This window comes from Mobula hypostoma, chromosome 2, assembly GCF_963921235.1.
Source record: "Mobula hypostoma chromosome 2, sMobHyp1.1, whole genome shotgun sequence".
Classification (NCBI taxonomy): domain Eukaryota; kingdom Metazoa; phylum Chordata; class Chondrichthyes; order Myliobatiformes; family Myliobatidae; genus Mobula; species Mobula hypostoma.
In genome coordinates this window covers 134,771,795-134,795,546 of record NC_086098.1, presented here as the reverse complement: position 1 = coordinate 134,795,546, position 23,752 = coordinate 134,771,795, and the positions used below count along the sequence as shown (strand labels likewise).

Sequence of the window (23,752 nt, the reverse complement as noted above, 5' to 3'; positions counted from 1 at the left end):
CACTATTCCCTTTCCCCTTCCTGACAGTCACCCAGCTACCTCCCTCGTGCGTCTGCCTCCTGTGTCCTGTGAATAATGACTAAGGGAGTGTTTCATGAACCAAAAAAAATGCACCAATGCTGTCTGCGGCCATTTCTGAGCTATGGCTCCTTCATGTAGTCCCTCTGATGAAATAATATTACTCTCACTTCCCCCCACTGTTATAAAAGGTCCAAAGCATCAATTGATCAATGTGGTTTCTCTGATGCATCAACTTTGCATATTGGACATCTGGTTTGAGGTTTCAGAAATTGCTCTTTGACAAATACATTTAGCTGATCAATATAAAAAAATCTGTCCTTACACAAATTGCAGTGTCTGTCATTGATATGCACTGACGAGCACAATCAGCAATATTTTGTTAACCATGTACTTGTAAAGCACCCTCTTGTTCGTTTTGCTGGTGAGGTTGCTGTTTCTAAAGAGGTATTTGCCAGTTGTCCAAATATTTAGAAAGTATTAGGAGCCTGGAACATGGTCCGGCTAGTGGTGGAGGCAAACATGAACGGGCAAGGAATGGAGGGACACAGATCATGTGCAGGCAGAGGGATTAGTTTGGGTTGGCATTGTGATCCAAAGGGACTTTTCCTGTACTGCGCTGTCCCTTGTTCTATGTTCACTCTTGTTCTTTGCTGACTCAGCAGTGGTGTCTGGAGAGTTCAGCACAACAGCCTTCTGGTCCTGCAGTTTATGACTGCTGCACCTCCTGATGTTGACTGAAAGCCCCGCCTTATTTCATGAGTCCATGTAAAAGTTTCCAGGCTCTGTTCAAAAGGAGATCAGGGGAATTATTCCAAGTGACCCACCCAATATTTATCTGCCAATCAACATTTTGAAACAGCATTATCATTACTTTCTGTGCAGAGATTATTCAGTGGGTTTTCTACATAACACCAGGAGCAGTGTTTCAGAAGTACCACTGTGGCTGTTATGCACTTTGCAACTTGAAGGATGCGGTATAAATGCACACTTCTTTCTATATTCTCAGGAATGCAGCATTTTATTGCAGTGCCAAAGAAGGAATTTCAGGCAAGGCTTCTTCCTCCTAATTAGCTTTTTATTTCAGCGACTACTGATTAAAATTTGAGGACGGTGTTGACCTCAGTTGTGTTGACAGAGTCTGGCAGAATTTAGTTCTTTGAAGTACTCTTAGAGGCTGGAAATTCCCCTGTGAATTGGAGATGGTTTAGAAGTGCTGATAGCTTATGGCTATCACATAGGGACAAGAATAGGGAATTCGGCCCTTTTAGCCTGCTCCACAGTTCCTAAGATTTGACTGATTTGATTTTGACCTCAGCTTCGCTTTCCTGCTTGATCTCTGTAACCCGTAATTTCTCGTAGATTCCAATAACTGGTCTACCTCGGCTTTAGATATCCTTCCCAGCCCTTCATGTAAACAGAAAAAATATCCTCCTCATCTTGGTCTTCAGAGGCTGACCTCTAATACTGAGTCTAGTTTTCTGCCAGTGGAAACATTGTCATGCTGCCCTGCCCACCATAACCCTTTCATTCTTCCAAGCCGCTCCATCTTTCTTTAAACTCGAGAGTCTTTACTGCACTGAACAAAAATAAATTGTTATTGTTAGTATCTTAATTTGTGTAGTATTTCGCTTAAATATATCTGTTTGTTTGTCTTTTTTATATACCTTTTTAAATATTTCCAGGAAACTTTGAATAATTGGGCCAAAATGTACTGGTCCTGGTGTGTCCTAATTAATCGGTATTCACTGTATTGGATGTTGTTCGGAGAGTGTAGAAGTCCAAAATCAGAAGTCAGAATGGGAGTGGGTTGGGGAATTCCAGTAACAGGCAGCCGGAAGCTCGGGGTCTCACTTGCTCACTGACTGGAGGCATTCTGCAAAGTAGTTGTCCAATCTGTGTTTGTTTTCTAATGAAGAGAGTGCGAGAAACCTCAAAGAAAAGACAGAGCTTCTAGGACCCAGTACAAATAAAGTAAAGTAATATGTCTTGGTAAAGAAATAGCAGTTTTCCACAGTCCCACACAGGAGGCTGTTGATTAGAGTTACAGCTCATGGAATTGCGGGAATGTTCTAGCACAAATGGAGAGAAAGGAAGCAATAAGTGGAATAAGTGTGGACCTTCTTTGGTCAGTATGCTGTTTCTAGTGCCATACCTCAAGGGCTGGTGCTCAATCATCCACAGTCTACATCAACAATTTAGCTGACGCAGTCAAATATAACATATCCAAGTTTGCTGATCAGACAATACCAAGTAGGAACATGAGGACAGATGGGGATGCTAAGAGACGGCAGGAGAATATAGAAAAGCTGAGTGAGTGGACAACAATTTGGAAAATAAAGCATAGTATAATAAAGACGTATAAATAAAAGTTACCTAATTGCTTAAGTAGAAAAAAAATTATTGAGTATTTTTATAGGATGAAAGATTGATGCTCAAAACCAACAGGGTATCCTTCTGCACATCATTTAAAACTAATATGCCAGTGCAGCAGGCTGTTAGGAAGGGAAAATAAATGTTGATTTTTATTTCTGGAGGACCTGAGTGTGAGTGAGATTTATACAGAGCCGTGGTGAGACCACACTTAAAGTATCATTGACAATTTTGGTCTCCTTTAAAAAGTATATACTGTCCTACAGGGAGTGCAGTGAAGTTTCACAGGAGGTTCCCTAGGTTGACAGATTTGCCTTCAGGTGAGATTATGCAGGCTATTTAAAGGTGATTTAATTAAAATATAAAAAAAAGTCTTAAAGGATGTAATAGGATAGATATGTGGAGAATGTTTCTGTTAGATAGGGAATCTTGAACTACGGCTCAGTTTCAGAAAGCTTTGACCAGGTAGGGCAGAGGTGAAGGAAAATTTCTTCACTCAAATAGTGGCTGGATCATTGGAATTTTCCAACCTGGAGGGCTGTGGCAGCTCACTCACTGAGTTCATTCAAAACAGGGATTAATAGATTTCTGAATATATCAAAGGAATCAGTAGATCTGGGAAAAGATTGGGAAAATGACGCTGAGGTAGGAGATCAGCCTCAATCTTATTCAAAGGCAGAAAGGCTTGAAGGGCTGAATGGCCTTTCCCTCTTTTAATTCTAATGTTCTTATGTATACCTATCTATTAACTTTCTCCTTTTTTGCACAGAATCCCCAGATCTTTCTTTAGATAGCAGCGTGCAGAAGTCTTACACCATCTAAATACAATTTTGCTTCTCAGCTGTACTTGCCAAGTGGTTAACCTCACGTGTGCCCACATTATGTTCCATTTGCCATCTTTTTGCCCACTCAATCTGCCCAGATCCCTTTGCAGACTTTTTGTGTCCTCCTCTGCTACTGTTGTGTTGTCTGCAAACCTGAATACATAACAAACACCTTTGATCTCTACACAATCACATGTTTAATTTGCCCTTTTCTATGACTCTTAATATTTTATGGTGACCAAAATTCTGCCAGTTTCATGGCTTTAATAATTAACATATCAGTAGTTGCCCTATGTAGAAGGATATTCCAAATTTCTGTGACCCTTTGCTTCATCTTGTAGCTTCATTTCTGAAAAATATGACTCTAGAGTTTTGATCTCTCAACCAGTGGAAATAGTTTTTTCTTCCTGTTTTGTGATCTGTGCTCAAAGTCAGTTCCAGGCAGTTAAAGCAATGTGAGCTCCTTGTTATTAATAAGGGGATTACCCTGTCAGCTCAACATAATTTGCATTTAAATACCATTGTATGATCTCCATTGGTGCATACCAATTTAGGACACAAAAAGAGCCAAGCAGGTTAATGAGATCCTACCATCATATTCCCACTCTCCTGATTCCCTGTAACTCATCCGACCAATTTTTCTCATTTGCCCTTTCACTTCCCTTTGGCTCTTTTTGCCACTTATCTGTGCTGAGGGTTGATTAATCTACCATCTTGCATTTGGAATGTAGGAGGAAGTCAACAGCATCCCCTCAGACTGTGAAATCTTCACACAGGTGACACCACAGAGCTGAGAGCCCTTGCTGAATGCCACTATGCCACCTCAGAGCAGCAAGAAGTGAAGAGCTGGGATTGTTTTTAAGAAAAGTTTTTTTTTGGTCAGATAGTATGTGGACTATATTTTTCTCAATGTCACCTGGTAGGTGTGCGTCGTCTTTCGGTTGTTTACCTTTTCTGTCGAATTGTTTGTCTTTGCTCCAGCTTTGGCTTTTCTCTTTGCAGTTGTCCCATTTGGGCTCATGGGGATCGCTAAACTCTGTGTACTTATCGCTTTTCTCTAATTTGGGATAATTTAATTAGCACGGTAATGTTGATGCCGGGAATTCCTACATGTTCCAGGGTGTATTTCGGGGGGGCATGCCAACCCCTCTTTGTTAGGTCGTCGTTGTCAGGTGAAACTCTGACCCGAGTCCTTCTGTGCAACAGGAGTGATTTCACTTCATCAACATTCTGTATAGCTTATTTTTCCAGTTAATTTCTGTAAACTTCTATAGTTGTACAGTGGAGAGCATTCTGACAGGCTGCATCACTGTCTGGTATGGAGGGGCTACTGCACAGGACCGAAAGAAGCTGCAGAGGGTTGTAAATCTAGTCAGCTCCATCTTGGGTACTAGCCTACAAAGTGCCCAGGACATCTTCAAGGAGCGGTGTCTCAGAAAGGCAGCGTCCATTATTAAGGACCTCCAGCACCCAGGGCATGCCCTTTTCTCACTGATACCATCAGGTAGGAGATACAGGAGCCTGAAGGCACACACTCAGCAATTCAGGAACAGCTTCTTCCCCTCTGCCATCCGATTCCTAAATGGACATTAAAGCTTTGGACACTACCTCACTTTTTTTAATATACAGTATTTCTGTTTCTGCATATTTTAAAAAATCTATTCAATATACGTAATTGATTTACTTGTTTGTTATTATTATGTTTTTTTTCTCTCTACTAGTTTATGTATTGCATCGAACTGCTGCTACTAAGTTAACGAATTTCACGTCACATGCCAGTGATAATAAACCTGATTCTGATTCTGATAGTGAATCTTTAGTTTTGTTTTAATTGCCGAAGTCTCTGTGATTCCTGCACTTGAGTTCGCTAGTGACCCTCACACATCCACTCTCTGTGAGTGTTACGTGGGGGGAGTATGTAATTAATGGCAGGTGCAGGCAAAAGGGATCAGTTTAACTTGCCATCATGTTGTGTTTAGTTATCAGAGCTTCTCTCACATCCTTTGCTAATGAATTTCTCCTACTTCCATTGTTAGCCGCCGGCAGTTTGGACCCAAAGACAAAGAAGAAGTGAAGATCATCGAGCACCAGACCCAGTACCTTCGCCTTATGCCTCACCTTGCTGCCTCCCTCGCTCTCACCTTTACAAGCAGGTAGGGGGACAAAAATCAAGTCCTGACCAGAAACCAGATAGTTCAAATTGTACAGTCCACGTTTCAGGCCGAGACCCTTCGGCAGGACTCTTTCAGGTCTCGGCCCGAACCGTTGACTGTGCATTTTACCATCGATGCTGCCTGGCCTGCTGAGTTTCTCCAGCATTTTGTGTGTGTTGCTCAGATTTCCAGCATCTGCAGATTTTCTCTTATTTGTGTTTAGTCCAAATTGTGGCAGGTGAGCTTTAGGGGTATTTACTAAAATCTGCTGGTGATGTCCCAAGGACCCCTAACAGGTCCTAATATCCCTGGGTCACCCTTGCTATTCCATTAGTTCCTTAGTGGTTGACCATACTCATTTGGACCCCCTAAAACACTGATGTGATTCCATTTCCCCTGCCAAATTTTGATATTTACTGAGCCACTTACAAATACTAATTTGTGTTGGGCACGTGGCCAAGTGGTTAAGGCGTTTGTCTAGTGATCTGAAGGTCGCTAGTTCGAGCCCCAGCTGTGGCAGCGTGTTTGTGTCCTTGAGCAAGGCACTTAACCACACATTACTCGCACAATGTGCGAGGAGTGGCGCCCCACACAGACTTCCAATCTGTGCCTTGTAAGGCATGAAAATGCTCGATGCAGGCCTCTCATGGTCTGAGTCGATGTTCCCTCCCTCCCTCCTACAAATATTAAAATTTCAAGACCCATTGACAGTGTAATATTCTAGTCATAGCAAGACAGATCACGAAACACTCCAATGGGTGATTAGGACGGCTCAGCACCTCATTGGGACTCAACTATCAGACCTGGAGACAATCCACAACTCTCGAAGCCCATGGTGCGCTTGTAACGTCATTAAAGATCCGTCCCATCCTGGACTCTGTCTGTTCAATCTCTTGCCATCTGGTAGGAGATACAGAAACATCTTAGCCAAGGCAGTAAGACTGAAAGGCAGCTTCTTCCCGAGGGCTGTTGTGCAGCTGAGTAATGCTACACCCTGGCTCGCCAATGGCCTTTGAGTGTTATGGATTATCAAAGTCACTTGTTGTATGTAAGTACGGGATTTTTTTAAGAATTAAGCCGTACTGCATGCATTGTAAATATCTGCTTTATGATGCAAACATTGTAAATATTTGCATTGACTGGAGTAGCACCAAAATCTCTATTGAACAATGACAATAGAGTTCTATTTTATTCCATTCTAATAATGCACTTTCAGTCCTCCCTGCTAATGTTAACGTATTTACTGAAGCAAAGGAATATTCATGCATACCACCTTACAACACGAAATGCTGTTAGGTCCACTGGAAATGCAAAGACTTTGTTGAGACTCACTAACCCAAATTATGCTTAAATAATTAGGGTGAAAAGGGGAAAGTACTGAGGTAGTGTTCACAGTTTCAACGGCCATTTAGGAATCGGATGGCAGAGGGGAAGAAGCTGTTGCTGAATCACTGAGCGTGTGCCTTCAGCAATGAGAAGAGGGCATGTCCTGGGTGGTGGGGGTCCTTCATGATGGATGCTGCCTTTCTGAGACACCGGTCCTTGAAGATGCTCTGCATGGCAGGGTCAGTCAATGATCAGATACCTAATGGGTGTTCCCCCATTAAGTGGACCATCAACTCCCTGATGATGATTCGAAAGCAACATGTTGCATTGCTCCATGAATTATTAAATGTATTAAATAAAAATTATTGGTATTTTTCATAGAATAATGCGAGGAGAAAGCCTTTCGGCCCATGCTGTCTTTGAAGCACTGAATCAATTAAACTTTCCACATAGCCTTGGAATTCCACACCCTCTCCTTTCAACTCAAGAATGCTGGATGATAGGTGTACAGCGTAGAAACAGGGTTTCAGTCTACCATGTCCACAACAACCATCTGTACTGATCCCATTTACCAGAACCTGGTGCACACCCTTTGCTGCCTTAGTAGTTCACCTGCTCAGCTAGGTATTTCTGACAAGTTGTGAGAGCTCCTGCCTCGGACAGTGCATTCGATTCCAACTAACCTCTGAGTGAAAAGATTCTTTCTTAGACCCCCCCCCGCCGCTAAATCTCTTACTTGTTACTCTAAACTAAGTTGTTACTTGTTCCTCATCTTTTTTTATGCCATGGAGCACACAAGGGGTGTGTGGATCCCAGGGCGGGAACCCCTATTCTAAACCACTGCCCATTAGTTCATATTGAGCTGATTTCCTTAAACAAAATTCCCCTCGTGACCCCACTGATCCTTGCACTGATCTCCTCTCTCAGTTTAACAACCCTCCTGGTAGTGTTAACTCTTCTTTCTTATTTGTCCCATGAACACACCCCTTACTATATGAGTAATGATTCTGGCTTCACTAGTCTCTCCATGTAACTGGTCCCTCGCCCTTAGGACTAATCTAGTGTACTATAGCTACTCACCCTATCGGCTGTCCTATAAAGGTGGAAATATTACTGTAGGAAATTGAAGTGCACTTTATGTTTTAAACATCGATCTGCTGGCTCCTCAGTTGTTATCTTTCCAGTATCCGGGCTGCTCAATATGAATGGTTTCTCATTTCAAAAATAGACTTTATTCAGGATAAGAGGTATGCAAAGGAAGAAACAGTGCAAAAAAAAACCCTTTACATCTGTGGTTGGCGCATTCAGTAGTGTAAAGTTTAAAAGGAGAAGAAGACCGCAAACAAGCATGGCGTCGTTGCCTCTCACGTGGCTTCCTAGGGTAATACATCACTTGATTGTTTGAGGGTCTTCCACCACCCATCTTTGCCCTTCCATGTGTAGTAGTGGAAGGAGCCTATACTCTGGTCCCCGACAAAGTTTTAGTTGCTTTGAGTTTCAGTGCATCCCTCAGCACGCCCTCCTGCAGCCTGGACTGAGTGAGCCTGTAGTATTCCAGTGCAGCCCTTTCACTGTGCTAGAAGGGCAATAAGTTTCGGATGTCTTTCACCCAGTTGATGACCTCCCAGCAGCACCTGATGGGTGTCTTGGAGTGCGCCCCCAGGAACAGCCCGTAGATCAGAGGGTCCTCTGGAGCTGCTGGCAATGAACTTGGACATGGGCCCTCCCGTCCACCTCCACACCCTGTTAGCAAATCCAGTCTGCAGAGAGGTGGATGACTGTCTTTTCCCCCACTGCAGCTCTCCTGAGGATACCGTGTATTGGGGGGGAGGCAGTGATATGTCATCTGCTGTGGAAAACTCTGGCTGTGAGGGCACCTGCTCAATACAAACAATGAGAGTGGGGCCCAGGGAGCCCACGACCAGTTCAGTCAGGCCCCCTGTGCCCACCTCATAATTGTTCTGAACTGCTTTCACGTCATGAGAATAACCATCGTTGCTTCACCATTTTGAAATCAAACTCACAATTGCTGACGGGTTTTGTGCATGGCCCAGTGGCGTTGCCTGGGCATCCCCAAGTTTACTTAGTTTACCTATTTGCAGGTTTGTTTCCCCCATTTCCACATCAAACAACTCATCCACTGTTGCTATCTTCTACCTCCCCCCTTTTTTGTTGCATCCCCCATTATGTATTCTGGGGAATTAAGGGTTGATAGCTGAACGGATTTACCCTTCAATGTCATGAGAAGAACACATAACGTTTTGTTATGATTGGTTCTTGTGTAAGAAACTGTAAAGATAGAGTCATGAGTGATTGCGGTGTAAATTCAGAGCCCGGTGTAATGAATGGGTGGTGGGGTGAAGATATGTCTCTACCAAAGGAGGTGCAAGGTGCTCCTTCCCTCTGCTAGCCTGCAGGTCACTCCTGGGCCAGGTGTAGCATCTGCTTAACCCCATCATCCCCATCCCGATCAGGGTCACGTGAAGCCATTGGAGGTGGAGGATGGTCATATGAGCAGCCGGTGCACATCACCAGTCCTGGTTATGTGACCACCAACACCAGGCAGACAATCTCTGAAGAGTATTGATAATGGCTGGGGTCACCTGTCTTGTAAAGACACTGCCTAGAAGAAGGCAATGGCAAACTACTTCTGTAGAAAAATTAGCCAAAAACAGTCATGGTCATGGAAAGACCATGATCGCCCACGTCAACGAACAAACTGTAATGCAAATGGATGACTATTAACTGTATTAGACCTATTCTTGATCATCATTACGTCAATCAGTCAGCAAAACAATACTCGGAGGGGAATTGCTATAACATTAGCAAGTGCATATGTTTCCAAAATGGAACAGAGATGTCATGAGGTTTTGTCCTCACGTATACCTGTGATCTCAAGTAAATACAACATATAAAAGACTATGATGGTCAATTGTTCTTTGCAGAGAGCTTAAAGTGTAAAACAGAAAGCTATCAAACAGATTTCATTGGTTTGATCTCTTGTCATAGACATTAATAACGTCTGTTCCATGTACTACTCTCGGTAAAATGTTTACTAAAAATGGGCGTGTGAACCTTTGAAGGAAAGGGGTTGACCATGAACACCTCCCTTTGTTCAGCTGTGTCATGCCACTCCCTCAAGAGTACTGTTCCCCTCCCTTGATGGAGGGGCTCCTGCCGCCTGTTACACAACTTAGCTGGAAGCTTGATGTGTATTTGCAAGATTTTCTTACCAATAATTTTTTCTATAAACTTGGTGACTTGCTAACCAAAAGGTAGGCTTGCTGTAATAAGAAAATCATTCCTACTGCATTACTGTTTCCAACTGGCTGCCTCTTTAACTATTAACCTCATAATTAATCTGTTTCGTAAATCATTTACCCTTTGAACTAAAGCCTGACATCAGGCCCTAATTCAAAATTCCTAATCTTTGAACTCTGGGTGGTGGGGTGGAGATGCGTCTTCACCGAAGGAGGCGCAAGGCAGTCCTTCCCTCTGCGAGCCTCAAGGTCTCCCTTGGGCAAGGTGTAGCACCTGCTTCGCCTCTCCCCACCCCACCGATCAGGGTCACATAAAGCTATAGGAGCAGCCAGTGCATATCACAAGTCCTGGTTGTGTGACCGCTGATGCCAGGCAGACAATCTCTGAAGAGTGTTGATAATGGCTGGGGTCACCCGTCTTGTAAAAGACACTGCCCAGAACAAGGCAACGGCAAACCTCGTCTGTAGAAAAATTTTGCCACGAACAATCATGGTCATGGAAAGATCATGATCGCCCACATCATATGACTCGGTGCATAATGCTGATGATGAATTTTCAATCTACTTTGAACTCCGCTCAATAGTGATTTTTTTTCCACATAGCACAAAAAAAAGTCGATGCTGTAAATCTAAAATGAAAACAGAAAATGCTGGAACTATTCTGCAGAAGGGAAATAATTGATGTTTTAGGTGGAAGACCCTCCATTATGAGAAGGAAATAAAAGAAGTTAATGAACCTGCAGAGGTTGTCTCTGTTGGGGTAAAACTGGAGTGGACCAAAGGTTAAGCTGTAAGCAGGGTCTGGGTAGCCTCTAACCTGATGGTATGAAAATCAATTTTCCTTCTGGTAAAAGCATTCCCCACTCCGACCTCTCACCTCTTCTTACCTAGCTATCACTTCCCTCCTCCTTCCCTTTCTCCCATGGTCCACTCTCCTCTCCTACCAGCTTCCTTCTTATCCAGCCCATTTTCTTTCCCACCCTTCTACCTGGCTTCACTTATCACCTTCTAGCCTGTCCTTCCTCCTCTCCCACCCCCCACACTTTTATTCTGACGTCTTCCCTGTTCCTTTCCAGTCCTAAAGAAGGGTCTTGACCTGAAGTGTCGACTGTCTATTAATTTCCACAGATGCTACTTGACCTGCTGAGTTCCCCCAGCATTTTCTGAACGTAAACAAGGTTATTTGATCAGTGAGCCAATGTCAACGGTTAGGGAGTGAGCAGCAAGGCAAAGGAACATAGGTGATAGAATGCAGAGGTTGTGAAATGCAGAGCTGGAGGACATTCCCAGAGAAAGAGAAAGTAAAAGAAGTGGACGGGGGTGGGGGAGCAAAAGGAAACAGTCTGAGCCAATATCACAGACGCATGAATCAGAGAGACTGAGAAATCAATTTGCTTCAATATTGAGTCCACCTTGTCTTGGTTAATTTTTGTCGTCACCTCGTCATAGCTGAAAAGAGGAGCGCTTCAAATTTTCCTCTTTTCCAAAATAAAACCATATCTCCCAAAGTAATCATTTATTTTATATTAGAATCCAAGTTTCCCACAGCAAGAGCAGTAAACAGCAGGCTCACTGAAGTTATTTTTTTCAAATAGTTATTAATCTGACACACTCCAGCCATGTACATTTCCTCACGTTAGCAGAGACGTTTTGAAACAGTTTACCGAGGAATCACTGGTAAAGGTGTTTGTGAACTAGGTATGTTTTCCAAAGGTCCCCTGGTTTTGTAGACCTCATTTGTAAGACTGGCTTTTCTTAAAAATACTCAGATGAAGTGAATTTGCTGCATTGGGAGTTCGGATCATGGCCATTGAGTCACTGAACCTGGAAAAAGGCCCTTCAGCCTCAAACGTTTGTGCCGACCATCAAAAGGCCACCCATATTGATCCCATTTTTCTTACAGCATCCCCAGCAACAATTTTCATGCCACTGATCTACATCAGGGAGACACGAGAGTCTGCGGGTGCTGGAACCTGGAGCAGCAATCGGTTGGAGAAATTCAGTGGGTCAGCAGCGTCTGAGGGAGAAGAGGAATTGCTTTAATCCAAAATGCCGATAGCTCCTTTCCTTCCAGAGCTGCTGCTTGACCCACCTAGTTCCTCCAGCAGATTATATGTTGAATCTGCAAAGAGATATAGATAGGTTAAGTGAGTGGGCAAGGGTGTGGCATGTTGGGAAATGTGAGGTCATCCACTTGGGAAGGGAAAATGGGAGAGCAGATTATTATTTAAATGGTAAAAAAAATTGCAGCATACTGCTATGCAGAGGGACTTGGGGAGTCCTTGTGCATGAATCACAAAAGGTTGGTTTGCAGGTGCAGCAGGCTGTCAAGAAGGCAACTGGGATGTTGGCCTTCATTGCTAGAGCGATTGAATTTAAGAGCAGGGAGATTATGCTGCAACTGGTCAGGGTACTGGTGAGGCCACACCTGGAGTACTGTGTGCAGTTCTGGTCTCCTTACTTGAGGAAGGATATACTGGCTTTGGAGGCGGTGCAGAGGAGGTTCACCAGGTTGATTCCAGAGATGAGGGGGTTAGACTGTGATGAGGGAATGAGTTGCCTGGGACTGTACTCGCTGGAATTCAGAAGGATGAGAGGAGAACTTATCGAAACATATAACATTATGAAAGGGATAGATAAGATGGAGGCAGGCAAGATTCAGGGGAGTAGATTTAGGAGGAGATGAGGAGAAACAGCTTTTCCCAGAGGATGGTGAATCTGTGGAATCCTCTGCCTAATGAAGCAGTGGAGGCTACCTCAATAAATATGTTTAAGACAAGGTTGGGTAGATTTTTGCAAGGTAGGGGAATTAAGGGTTATGGGGAAAAGGCAGGTAGGTGGAGATGAGTCCATAGCCAAATCAGCCATAATCTTATTGAATGGCAGAGCAGGCTCGACGGGCCAGATGGCCGACTCCTGCTCCCATTTCTTATATTCTTATGTAACCTGCCAATTAGCGTCACTGCGCCACTTACAGCACTTGCGAATTCAGGCCTCGGGATCACTTGGCGTATGAAATAGAAGCAGGGGCAGGTCGTTCAGTTCCCTCATGCCAGTTCCAATCGGTCATCAAGATCAAGGCCGACTGCTTATCTCTGTGCCACTTTCCTGAGGTAAATCCTAATTCCATAATATTTAAAAATCTATCAATCCCTTCTTTAAATCAAAATCAAAATCAAATCAAGTTTAATTATTATTCAAACCATACATGGATATATCTGAATGAGACAGCATTCTTCTGAGGCCTGGGTGCATAACATACACTCAAAATCAAAATAGCCAGAGAGAGAGAAAAAAACACACATTGTTACGCAAGTAAACACATCTATAGCCCCCAAGACTCTGAGCAACAAGCAAATTGATGGTACAGTTCCTGGCAATCCATCCTGTCGTTCTACCAGTCAGACACTGGAGGGCAGCACTGATGGGAGAGGCCAGACCCCACTGAGCATGGACGACATGCTACACCACCTCCAGTGTCTCCTTACCTGGACTGCAGCGGCAAGGCCAACCTGCGGCTTGAGGCCTAGTCCTCGCTGCAACTGAGGCCACGCCGCTGCCTCGTCACCTGTCTCTCCACCGAACAAAGGAAACAAGCCTGTGGCATCTTACGTTATCAATGTCCAGCTAAATATGCTAAACCTCCCCAGTCCTCATGGGGAGAAAGTTCTAAAGATTCACTACCCTCTGAGTGAAGACATTCTTCTCACATGTGGCCTGGATGATAGAAGTTTTACTTTGAGATTGTGACATAAGCCTTGGAAAACATCAGCTACACATTGGCCCTGTTGGGCCCCTTAAGAATTTTATATACTTTGATGAGATCATCTCTCCTTTTCTAGTCTCAATGTAGGCCCATTCTTAGTGCTTCTGAATTTAACTCTGCTACCATTTGCAAGGGTCATGGCTTCACCTTTTCTCCTGTTGTCCTTTCAGTCACATTCTTGGAATCGAGTTGTGCTGCCTTACAACAAAGTAAGGGTGGTTCTTAAAGACATGGCTCTAAATTGCTGTGATTTTAAAAGCTTCATAAAACATCAGATAACAGGACGTGAAAGGTTGGGTTCTTCTTAAACGTTTCTATTATGTTTATTGAGAACACTACAGAGGTGATGGAGACTGGAGTTATTAATACTTCCCACAACGATAGTAAACACTAACACAGTTCCTCAAAATACTTGAACTGTTTTTATTCAACAGTTACTTTTTTAATACCAAACTTCTCCCAGAAAGTTTCCCATCTCTGAAAGCAGCGTTGCAGGTAGACAGGGTGGTGAAGAAAGCTTTTGGCCCACTTACCTTCATCAGTCAGGGCATTGAATACAGAAGTTGCGATGTTATACTGCTGTTGCACAAAACTTCGATGATCCCCATTTGGAATATTGTGTTCTGTTTTAGTCACCCTGCTGTAAGGAAGGTGTACTTAAGCTGGAAGGGGTACAGAGGAATTTGCAAGGTTGTTGCAGGACTCAAGGGACTGAGCAGTTTTGGTCTTTTTCATTGGAGAGTAAAATGAGGGGAGATCTGATAAAGTTGTCTAAGATCATGAGGAATATAGATTGTGTTCTTTTTCTCAGATTTGGAGACTCAAGAACTAGATGGCATAGGTTTTCTGAAAGGGAGAAAACTTACTAGAAACTGAGAGGCAACTTTTTCATCCAGAAGATGGTCAGTATACGGAAGGAGCTCCCAAGTGAAGCAATTGAGGCATGTACTTTACCAACATTCTAACGGTCAGGTACAGTACTATGCAAAAGTCCAAGGTACATATATAGAGCAGGGTTTTCAAACCTTTTTTTATGCCCTAGACCCCTGCTGTTAACCAAGGGGTCTGTGGACCCCACGTTGGGAGCCCTTGATTTAAAGGGACGTGGGGCAAACGGATCCAGCTTAGATGGGAATCTTGGTCAGCATAAAGCAGATGGGCCAAAGGGCCCTTTCCATGCTAAATGATTCTATGATCGACTCTTGAGACTCGATTCCAGTTTTTGTGTTTCACTTTCTCGTTGTTGCTTACTTTCTCTTGAATGGTGACTTCCAGATTGCACCTGAACTGCATCAATTGCATTGATCAGGTCTGTCGGCAAGTGGTAGTAAAATTCCTTCTGTATCTTCTGCCCGTCGGGAGAGGGTTGAAGAGAGAATGACCAGGGTGGGAGAGGTACTTGATTATGCTGGCTGCTTTTCCAAGGCAGAAGGAAGAAGAAGGGAGCAACAAACAATTTGCTGGGAGGATTCGGCAGGTCAAGGATCATCAGTGGGAGGAAAGGAACTGTCGAAGTTTCAGATAGAAACCCTGTATCAGGAGGTGATGTGGGGCTGTTTCTTCTTCAATGAGGAATATTAGAGCTTCCAGCTCATGAATACCTCACATTAATACTTCTTATTATCTTCTCAGTCTTCAATCATTATCATCAAGCCAGTTCTGGTTTTTCTATGGTAGGGAAGTCAAGGAAGTCGAGCGAACAGGATGCCACCATCGAACAACGATTCCATGGGCAACATCTTTCAGATAGCAAAACTGTCCAATGATTTCACTTTTTCTGCACCTTCTGCTCGTTCCTTTTGTTTTGTTTGTGTTATGGAAACTGTTGGGAGCCTGTGTGATGTGCAATTTGAATCTCGATCGAAGGATCCAGCACTGTGCTATATCATGGAGATCAGAGACAGGTGGGGGGGGGGTGGTGCTGACAAGGTCCGAGAACACAAGCTGACTCGTGGAAAAGACCAGGGATGAGGTGCGGGGTCATGAATGACCTCATCTCGAAGCAGTCAGGAAGATTGCAGCATTGAGGTGAATGCCGAGGGTGTCAGCGATGGCTTGGCGTATTTGGGCCCTGGTCAGCATTCGGACCCAGTTCGGCGCATTTGGCCCCGAGTGGGTGACGTTCAGCCCTGGATCGTCAGCGTTAGGACCCAGGTCGGTGGCCACTCTTTACGGAAGGAATAAGCCTGGGTGGCTGCTCTCCTCGTATGCAGGGAAAAGATGTTTCCCATATTCTGAGATTTATGTGATTATTGGACTGTACTTGATATCGGTTTCCTTCAGTATTTCAGCGTTTGCTTTCTTGTGGTCGATTGGCAGGTGGGTGATCTGTTAATTTTTTGTCTGCGTGTGGGGGGCCACGATTGGAGGTTTGGTGCTACTGTCGTTCTTTTCTGCGAGTGAGGGGGTCGGGGTATGTTATGTGTAGAGGATCGTTGATTGTTGTTGTCACTGTTATTTTTGCTGCGGGCGGGAGGAGGGATTTTGGGCTCTTCTTCAAGCTGGTTAGCTGGTTGAGAGGGAGTTGATGTCTACTTTCATCAGCACCCGTGCTCTTTCGATGTTTGATAGCTATCTAGAGCAGACAAATACCAGAGTTGTATTGTAAATGCATACTTTGACAATAAAATGACCCTTTGAAGGGTCCCTTCACGGCTCACAACAGTTGTGGACTTTAGGATGGGTCATAGGCCACTGATACCCGTAGGCTGGAAAATCTTTCTGTGAGGCACCTTTTGAGAAGAGTCACCTCAGCGGGGTCCTTGAAAGGTTTGGCCTGTATCTCTCTGCTCCTTTCTGGTCCAAGTACTTGTCCAAATGCCTTTTAAAAATTGTCACTGTACCGGCTACGACCACTTTCTCTGACAGCTTGTAATAATCTAGCCAAGGTCAGGGTTAAATACTTGCCCCGCGGATCTCCTGTTCTGTGTTACTGTGAGCTGAAGAGTCAGAAATGATTCACAAGTTCAGTGGGTGATTTGCTGAGTCACAGGGCGAGCTCACTCTTGATGGTGAAACTCTGTCTGCACAGACAGTGTTCCCTTTCTCAAAGAGTAGTCGAGTTTGTGGAATGGATGGCTGGACGATTCCGTTAGATATTTTCTTTCTGCTTTGATGCCAATTGATTCTTTTGTTCATGTTTATAGAAAAGGTCAGTCGAGTAATTCCACGCGGTTTCTATAAGGCCATAGGGCTCGTTGTGGCTCCACACACAATGGAGTGTGTGGATTTTATTACAGCACCAGTCTGGGACTCCGGAATGAATCCACCATCAGGGTTGGGCAGAGTGGGAAAGGAATGAACTCATTCCAGTACAGATGGCCAAGGGAGTGGGACCATTCAAAATTAATCTGAGAGTGGGAGTGACTGGTGTCGATGGAGAAGGCAGAAAAAGGGAGACTCTCACAACAGGGAATGCTTACCGACCCCATTCCGCAACAAGCTGATGGAGAGAATGAACACACTGTCAGGGAGCTGAGAGACGGTGCGATTGAACCGAATGGAGCAGAGAGAAAAGAGTAATTTCATTCTTACGGATTTGGCAGACAGAGCGTTTGCGCTGCATGGGAATTGATAGGAGTGATTTTGAACTGAAGGAGCTGATAGAGGAAGTGTTTGGGTTGTGAGGGAACTGATAGAGGGAGTGCCTCTGCTGGGAAGCGGCTGATTGAGGGCGTGTTTGCACTGTGAGGGACCTGATTGAGGGTGTTTGCACTGTGAGGGAGCTGATTGAGGGAGTGTTTGCACTGTGATGGAGCTGATTGAGGGTGTTTGCACTTTGAGGGAGCTGATTGAGGGTGTGTTTGCACTGTGAGGGAGCTGATTGAGGGTCTTTGCACTGTGAGGAAGCTGATTGAGGGAGTGTTTGCACTGTGAGGGAGCTGATTGAGGGAGTGTTTGCACTGTGAGGGAGCTGACTGAGGGAGTGTTTGCACTGTGAGGGAGCTGATTGACGAAGTGTTTGCACTGTGAAGGAGCTGATTGAGGGAGTGTTTGCACTGTGAGGGAGGTGATTGAGGAAGTATTTGCACTGTGAGGGAACTGATTGAGGGAGTGTTTGCACTCTGAGGGAGCTCATTGAGGGAGTGTTTGCACTGTGAGGGAGCTGACTGAGGGAGTGTTTGCACTGTGACGGAGCTGATTGAGGAAGTGTTTGCACTGTGAGGGAACTGATTCAGGGAGTGTTTGCACTGTGAGGGAGCTGACTGAGGGAGTGTTTGCACTGTGACGGAGCTGACTGAGGGAGTGTTTGCACTGTGAGGGAGCTGACTGAGGAAGTGTTTGCACTGTGAGGCAGCTGATTGAGGGGTTTTTGCACTGTGAGAGAACTGATTCAGGGTGTTTGCACTGTGAGGGAGCTGACTGAGGGTGTTTGCACTGTGAGGGAGCTGAGTGAGGGAGTGTTTGCACTGTGAGGGAGCTGACTGAGGGAGTGTTTGCACTGTCAGGGAGCTGATTGAGGAAGAGTTTGCGCTGTGAGGGAGCTGACTGAGGGAGTGTTTGCACTATTAGGGAGCTGATTGAGGGGTTTTTGCACTGTGAGAGAGCTGATTGCAAGAGTGTTTGCACTGTGAGCGAGTTGATTCAGGGTGTTTGCACTGTTAGGGAGCTGACTGAGGGAGTGTTTGCACTGTGAGGGAGTTGACTGAGGGAGTGTTTGCACTGTGAGGGAGCTGATTGAGGGTGTTTGCACTGTGAGAGAGCTGACTGCAGGAGTGTTTGCACTGTGAGGGAGCTGATTGAGGGGCTTTTGCACTGTGAGGGAGTAGATTGGGGGAGTGTTTGCACTGTGAGGGAGCTGATTGAGGGAGTGTTTGCACTATGAGGGAGCTGATTGAGGGTGTGTTTGCACTGTGAGGGAGCTGAGTGAGGGTGTTTGCACTGTGAAGGAGCTGATTGAGGGAGTGTTTGCACTGTGAGAGAGCTGATTGCAGGAGTGTTTGCACTGTGAGGGAGCTGATTGAGGGGTTTTTGCACTGTGAGGGAGCTGATTGGGGGAGTGTTTGCACTGTGAGGGAGCTGATTGAGGGAGTGTTTGCACTGTGAGGGAGCTGATTGTGGTAGTGTTTGCACTGTGAGGGAGCTCATTGAGGGAGTGTTTGCACTGTGAGGGAGCTAATTGAGGGGTTTTGCACTGGGAGAGAGCTGATTGCAGGAATGTTTGCACTGTGAGGGAGCTGATTGAGAGAGTGTTTGCACTGTGAGGGAACTGATTGAGGGAGTGGTTGCACTGTGAGGGAGCTGATTGAGGGGTTTTTGCACTGTGAGAGAGCTGATTGAGGGTGTTTGCACTTTCAGGGAGCTGATTGGGGGTGTGTTTGCACTGTGAGGGAGCTGATTGAGGGTGCTTTCACTGTGAGGGAGCTGATTGAGGGAGTGTTTGCACTGTGAGGGAGCTGACAGAGGGAGTGTTTGCACTGTGACGGAGCTGATTGAGGGAGTGTTTGCACTGTGAGGGAGCTGACTGAGGGAGTGTTTGCACTGTTAGGGAGCTGATTGAGGGGTTTTTGCACTGTGAGAGCTGATTGCAGGAGTGTTTGCACTGTGAGGGAGTGGGTGCACTGTGAGGGAGCTGACTGAGGGAGTGTTTGCACTGTGAGGGAGCTGATTGAGGGTGTTTGCACTGTGAGAGAGCTGATTGCAGGAGTGTTTGCACTGTGAGGGAGCTGATTGAGGGGTTTTTGCACTGTGAGGGAGCTGATTGGGGGAGTGTTTGCACTGTGAGGGAGCTGATTGAGGGAGTGTTTGCACTGTGAGGGAGCTGATTGTGGTAGTGTTTGCACTGTGAGGAAGCTCATTGAGGGAGAGTTTGCACTGTGAGGGAGCTAATTGAGGGGTTTTGCACTGTGAGAGAGCTGATTGCAGGGGTGTTTGCACTGTGAGGGAGCTGATTGAGGGTGTTGGCACTGTGAGAAAGCTGACTGAGGGTGTGTTTGCACTGTGAAGGAGCTGATTGAGGGGTTTTTGCACTGTGAGAAAGCTGATTGCAGGAGTGTTTGCACTGTGAGGGAGCTGATTGAGGGAGTGTTTGCTCTGTGAGGGAACTGATTGAGGGAGCGGTTGCACTGTGAAGGAGCTGATTGAGGTAGAGTGTGCACTGGGAGGGAGCTGATAGAGGGTGTTTGCACTGTGAGGGACCTGATTGAGGGTGTTTGCACTGTGAGGGAGCTGTTTGAGGGCGCGTTTGCACTGTGAGGGAGATTATTGAGGGAGTTTTTGCACTGTGAGGGAGCTGATTGAGGGAGTGTTTGCACTGTGAGGGAGCTGATTGAGGGGTTTTTGAACTGTGAGAGAGCTGATTGCAGGAGTGGTTGCACTGTGAGGGAGCTGATTGAGGGGTTTTTGCACTGTGAGGGAGCTGATTGGGGGAGTGTTTGCACTGTGAGGGAGCTGATTGAGGGAGTGTTTGCACTGTGAGGGAGCTGATTGTGGTAGTGTTTGCACTGTGAGGAAGCTCATTGAGGGAGAGTTTGCACTGTGAGGGAGCTAATTGAGGGGTTTTGCACTGTGAGAGAGCTGATTGCAGGGGTGTTTGCACTGTGAGGGAGCTGATTGAGGGTGTTGGCACTGTGAGAAAGCTGACTGAGGGTGTGTTTGCACTGTGAAGGAGCTGATTGAGGGGTTTTTGCACTGTGAGAAAGCTGATTGCAGGAGTGTTTGCACTGTGAGGGAGCTGATTGAGGGAGTGTTTGCTCTGTGAGGGAACTGATTGAGGGAGCGGTTGCACTGTGAAGGAGCTGATTGAGGTAGAGTGTGCACTGGGAGGGAGCTGATAGAGGGTGTTTGCACTGTGAGGGACCTGATTGAGGGTGTTTGCACTGTGAGGGAGCTGATTGAGGAAGTGTTTGCACTGTGATGTAGCTGATTGAGGGGTTTTGCACTGTGAGAGAGCTGATTGTAGGAGTGTTTTCACTGTGAGCGAGTTGATTGAGGGTGTTGGCACTGTGAGAAAGCTGACTGAGGGTGTGTTTGCACTGTGAAGGAGCTGATTGAGGGGTTTTTGCACTGTGAGAAAGCTGATTGCAGGAGTGTTTGCACTGTGAGGGAGCTGATTGAGGGAGTGTTTGCTCTGTGAGGGAACTTATGGGAGCGGTTGCACTGCGAAGGAGCTGATTGAGGTAGAGTGTGCACTGGGAGGGAGCTGATAGAGGGTGTTTGCACTGTGAGGGAGCTGATTACAGGAGTGTTTTAACTGTGAGAGAGCTGATTGAAGGAATGTTTGCACTGTGAGAGAGCTGATTGCAGGTGTGTTTGCACTGTGAGAGAGCTGATTGAGGGAGTGTTTGCACTGTGAGGGAGCTGACTGAGGGAGTATTTGCACTGTGAGGCAGATGATTGAGTGAGTGTTTGCACTGTGATGGAGCTGATTGAGAAGTGTTTGCACTGTGATGGAGCTGATTCAGGGAGTGTTTGCACTGTGATGGAGCTGATTGAGAGAGTGTTTGCACTGTGAGGGAGATGATTGAGGGTGTGTTTGCACTGTTAGGGAGCTGATTGAAGGAGTGGTTGCACTGTGAGAGCGTTGATTGCAGGAGTGTTTGCACTGTGAGGGAGCTGATTCAGGGGTTTTTGCACTGTGAGGGAGCTATTTGGGGGAGTGTCTGCACTGTGACGGAGCTGATTGAGGGGTTTTGCACTGTGAGAGAGCTGATTGCAGGAGTGTTTGCACTGTGAGCGAGTTGATTGAGGGTGTTTGCACCGTTAGGGAGCTGACTGAGGGAGTGTTTGCACTGTGAGGGAGCTGTTTCAGGGCGCGTTTGCACTGTGAGGGAGCTGATTGAGGGAGTTTTTGCACTGTGAGGCAGCTGATTGAGGGCGTGTTTGCACTGTGAGGAAGCTGGTTGAGGGGTTTTTGAACTGTGAGAGAGCTGATTGCAGGAGTGGTTGCACTGTGAGGGAGCTGATTGAGGGAGTGTTTGCACTGTGATGGAGCTGATTGAGGGTGTTTGCACTTTGAGGGAGCTGATTGAGGGTGTGTTTGCACTGTGAGGGAGCTGATTGAGGGTCTTTGCACTGTGAGGAAGCTGATTGAGGGAGTGTTTGCACTGTGAGGGAGCTGATTGAGGGAGTGTTTGCACTGTGAGGGAGCTGACTGAGGGAGTGTTTGCACTGTGAGGGAGCTGATTGACGAAGTGTTTGCACTGTGAAGGAGCTGATTGAGGGAGTGTTTGCACTGTGAGGGAGGTGATTGAGGAAGTATTTGCACTGTGAGGGAACTGATTGAGGGAGTGTTTGCACTCTGAGGGAGCTCATTGAGGGAGTGTTTGCACTGTGAGGGAGCTGACTGAGGGAGTGTTTGCACTGTGACGGAGCTGATTGAGGAAGTGTTTGCACTGTGAGGGAACTGATTCAGGGTGTGTTTGCACTGTGAGGGAGCTGACTGAGGGAGTGTTTGCACTGTGACGGAGCTGACTGAGGGAGTGTTTGCACTGTGAGGGAGCTGACTGAGGAATTATTTGCACTGTTAGGCAGCTGATTGAGGGGTTTTTGCACTGTGAGAGAACTGATTCAGGGTGTTTGCACTGTGAGGGAGCTGACTGAGGGTGTTTGCACTGTGAGGGAGCTGAGTGAGGGAGTGTTTGCACTGTGAGGGAGCTGACTGAGGGAGTGTTTGCACTGTCAGGGAGCTGATTGAGGAAGAGTTTGCGCTGTGAGGGAGCTGACTGAGGGAGTGTTTGCACTATTAGGGAGCTGATTGAGGGGTTTTTGCACTGTGAGAGAGCTGATTGCAAGAGCGTTTGCACTGTGAGCGAGTTGATTCAGGGTGTTTGCACTGTTAGGGAGCTGACTGAGGGAGTGTTTGCACTGTGAGGGAGCTGTTTCAGGGCGCGTTTGCACTGTGAGGGAGCTGATTGAGGGAGTGTTTGCACTGTGAGGGAGTTGACTGAGGGAGTGTTTGCACTGTGAGGGAGCTGATTGAGGGTGTTTGCACTGTGAGAGAGCTGACTGCAGGAGTGTTTGCACTGTGAGGGAGCTGATTGAGAGGCTTTTGCACTGTGAGGGAGTTGATTGGGGGAGTGTTTGCACTGTGAGGGAGCTGATTGAGGGAGTGTTTGCACTATGAGGGAGCTGATTGACGGTGTGTTTGCACTGTGAGGGAGCTGAGTGAGGGTGTTTGCACTGTGAAGGAGCTGATTGAGGGAGTGTTTGCACTGTGAGAGAGCTGATTGCAGGAGTGTTTGCACTGTGAGGGAGCTGATTGAGGGGTTTTTGCACTGTGAGGGAGCTGATTGGGGGAGTGTTTGCACTGTGAGGGAGCTGATTGAGGGAGTGTTTGCACTGTGAGGGAGCTGATTGTGGTAGTGTTTGCACTGTGAGGGAGCTCATTGAGGGAGTGTTTGCACTGTGAGGGAGCTAATTGAGGGGTTTTGCACTGGGAGAGAGCTGATTGCAGGAATGTTTGCACTGTGAGGGAGCTGATTGAGAGAGTGTTTGCACTGTGAGGGAACTGATTGAGGGAGTGGTTGCACTGTGAGGGAGCTGATTGAGGGGTTTTTGCACTGTGAGAGAGCTGATTGAGGGTGTTTGCACTTTCAGGGAGCTGATTGGGGGTGTGTTTGCACTGTGAGGGAGCTGATTGAGGGTGCTTTCACTGTGAGGGAGCTGATTGAGGGAGTGTTTGCACTGTGAGGGAGCTGACAGAGGGAGTGTTTGCACTGTGACGGAGCTGATTGAGGGTGTGTTTGCACTGTGAGGGAGCTGACTGAGGGAGTGTTTGCACTGTTAGGGAGCTGATTGAGGGGTTTTTGCACTGTGAGAGCTGATTGCAGGAGTGTTTGCACTGTGAGGGAGTGGGTGCACTGTGAGGGAGCTGACTGAGGGAGTGTTTGCACTGCGAGGGAGCTGATTGAGGGTGTTTGCACTGTGAGAGAGCTGATTGCAGGAGTGTTTGCACTGTGAGGGAGCTGATTGAGGGGTTTTTGCACTGTGAGGGAGCTGATTGGGGGAGTGTTTGCACTGTGAGGGAGCTGATTGAGGGAGTGTTTGCACTGTGAGGGAGCTGATTGAGGGAGTGTTTGCTCTGTGAGGGAA

General features: G+C 46.2%; 1 protein-coding gene across 2 annotated transcripts in view; it reads left to right on the top strand.

Moving 5' to 3' along the window:
* acoxl (acyl-CoA oxidase-like) overlaps nt 1-23,752 on the top strand; it is a 437,026-nt gene that overhangs the window by 140,970 nt on the left and 272,304 nt on the right. For both annotated transcript variants that reach the window (XM_063040706.1, XM_063040705.1), the window contains exon 11: nt 5,252-5,368. In XM_063040706.1, coding sequence (XP_062896776.1) covers nt 5,252-5,368 — 117 coding nt within the window. The remainder of the gene's footprint in view (nt 1-5,251; nt 5,369-23,752) is intronic.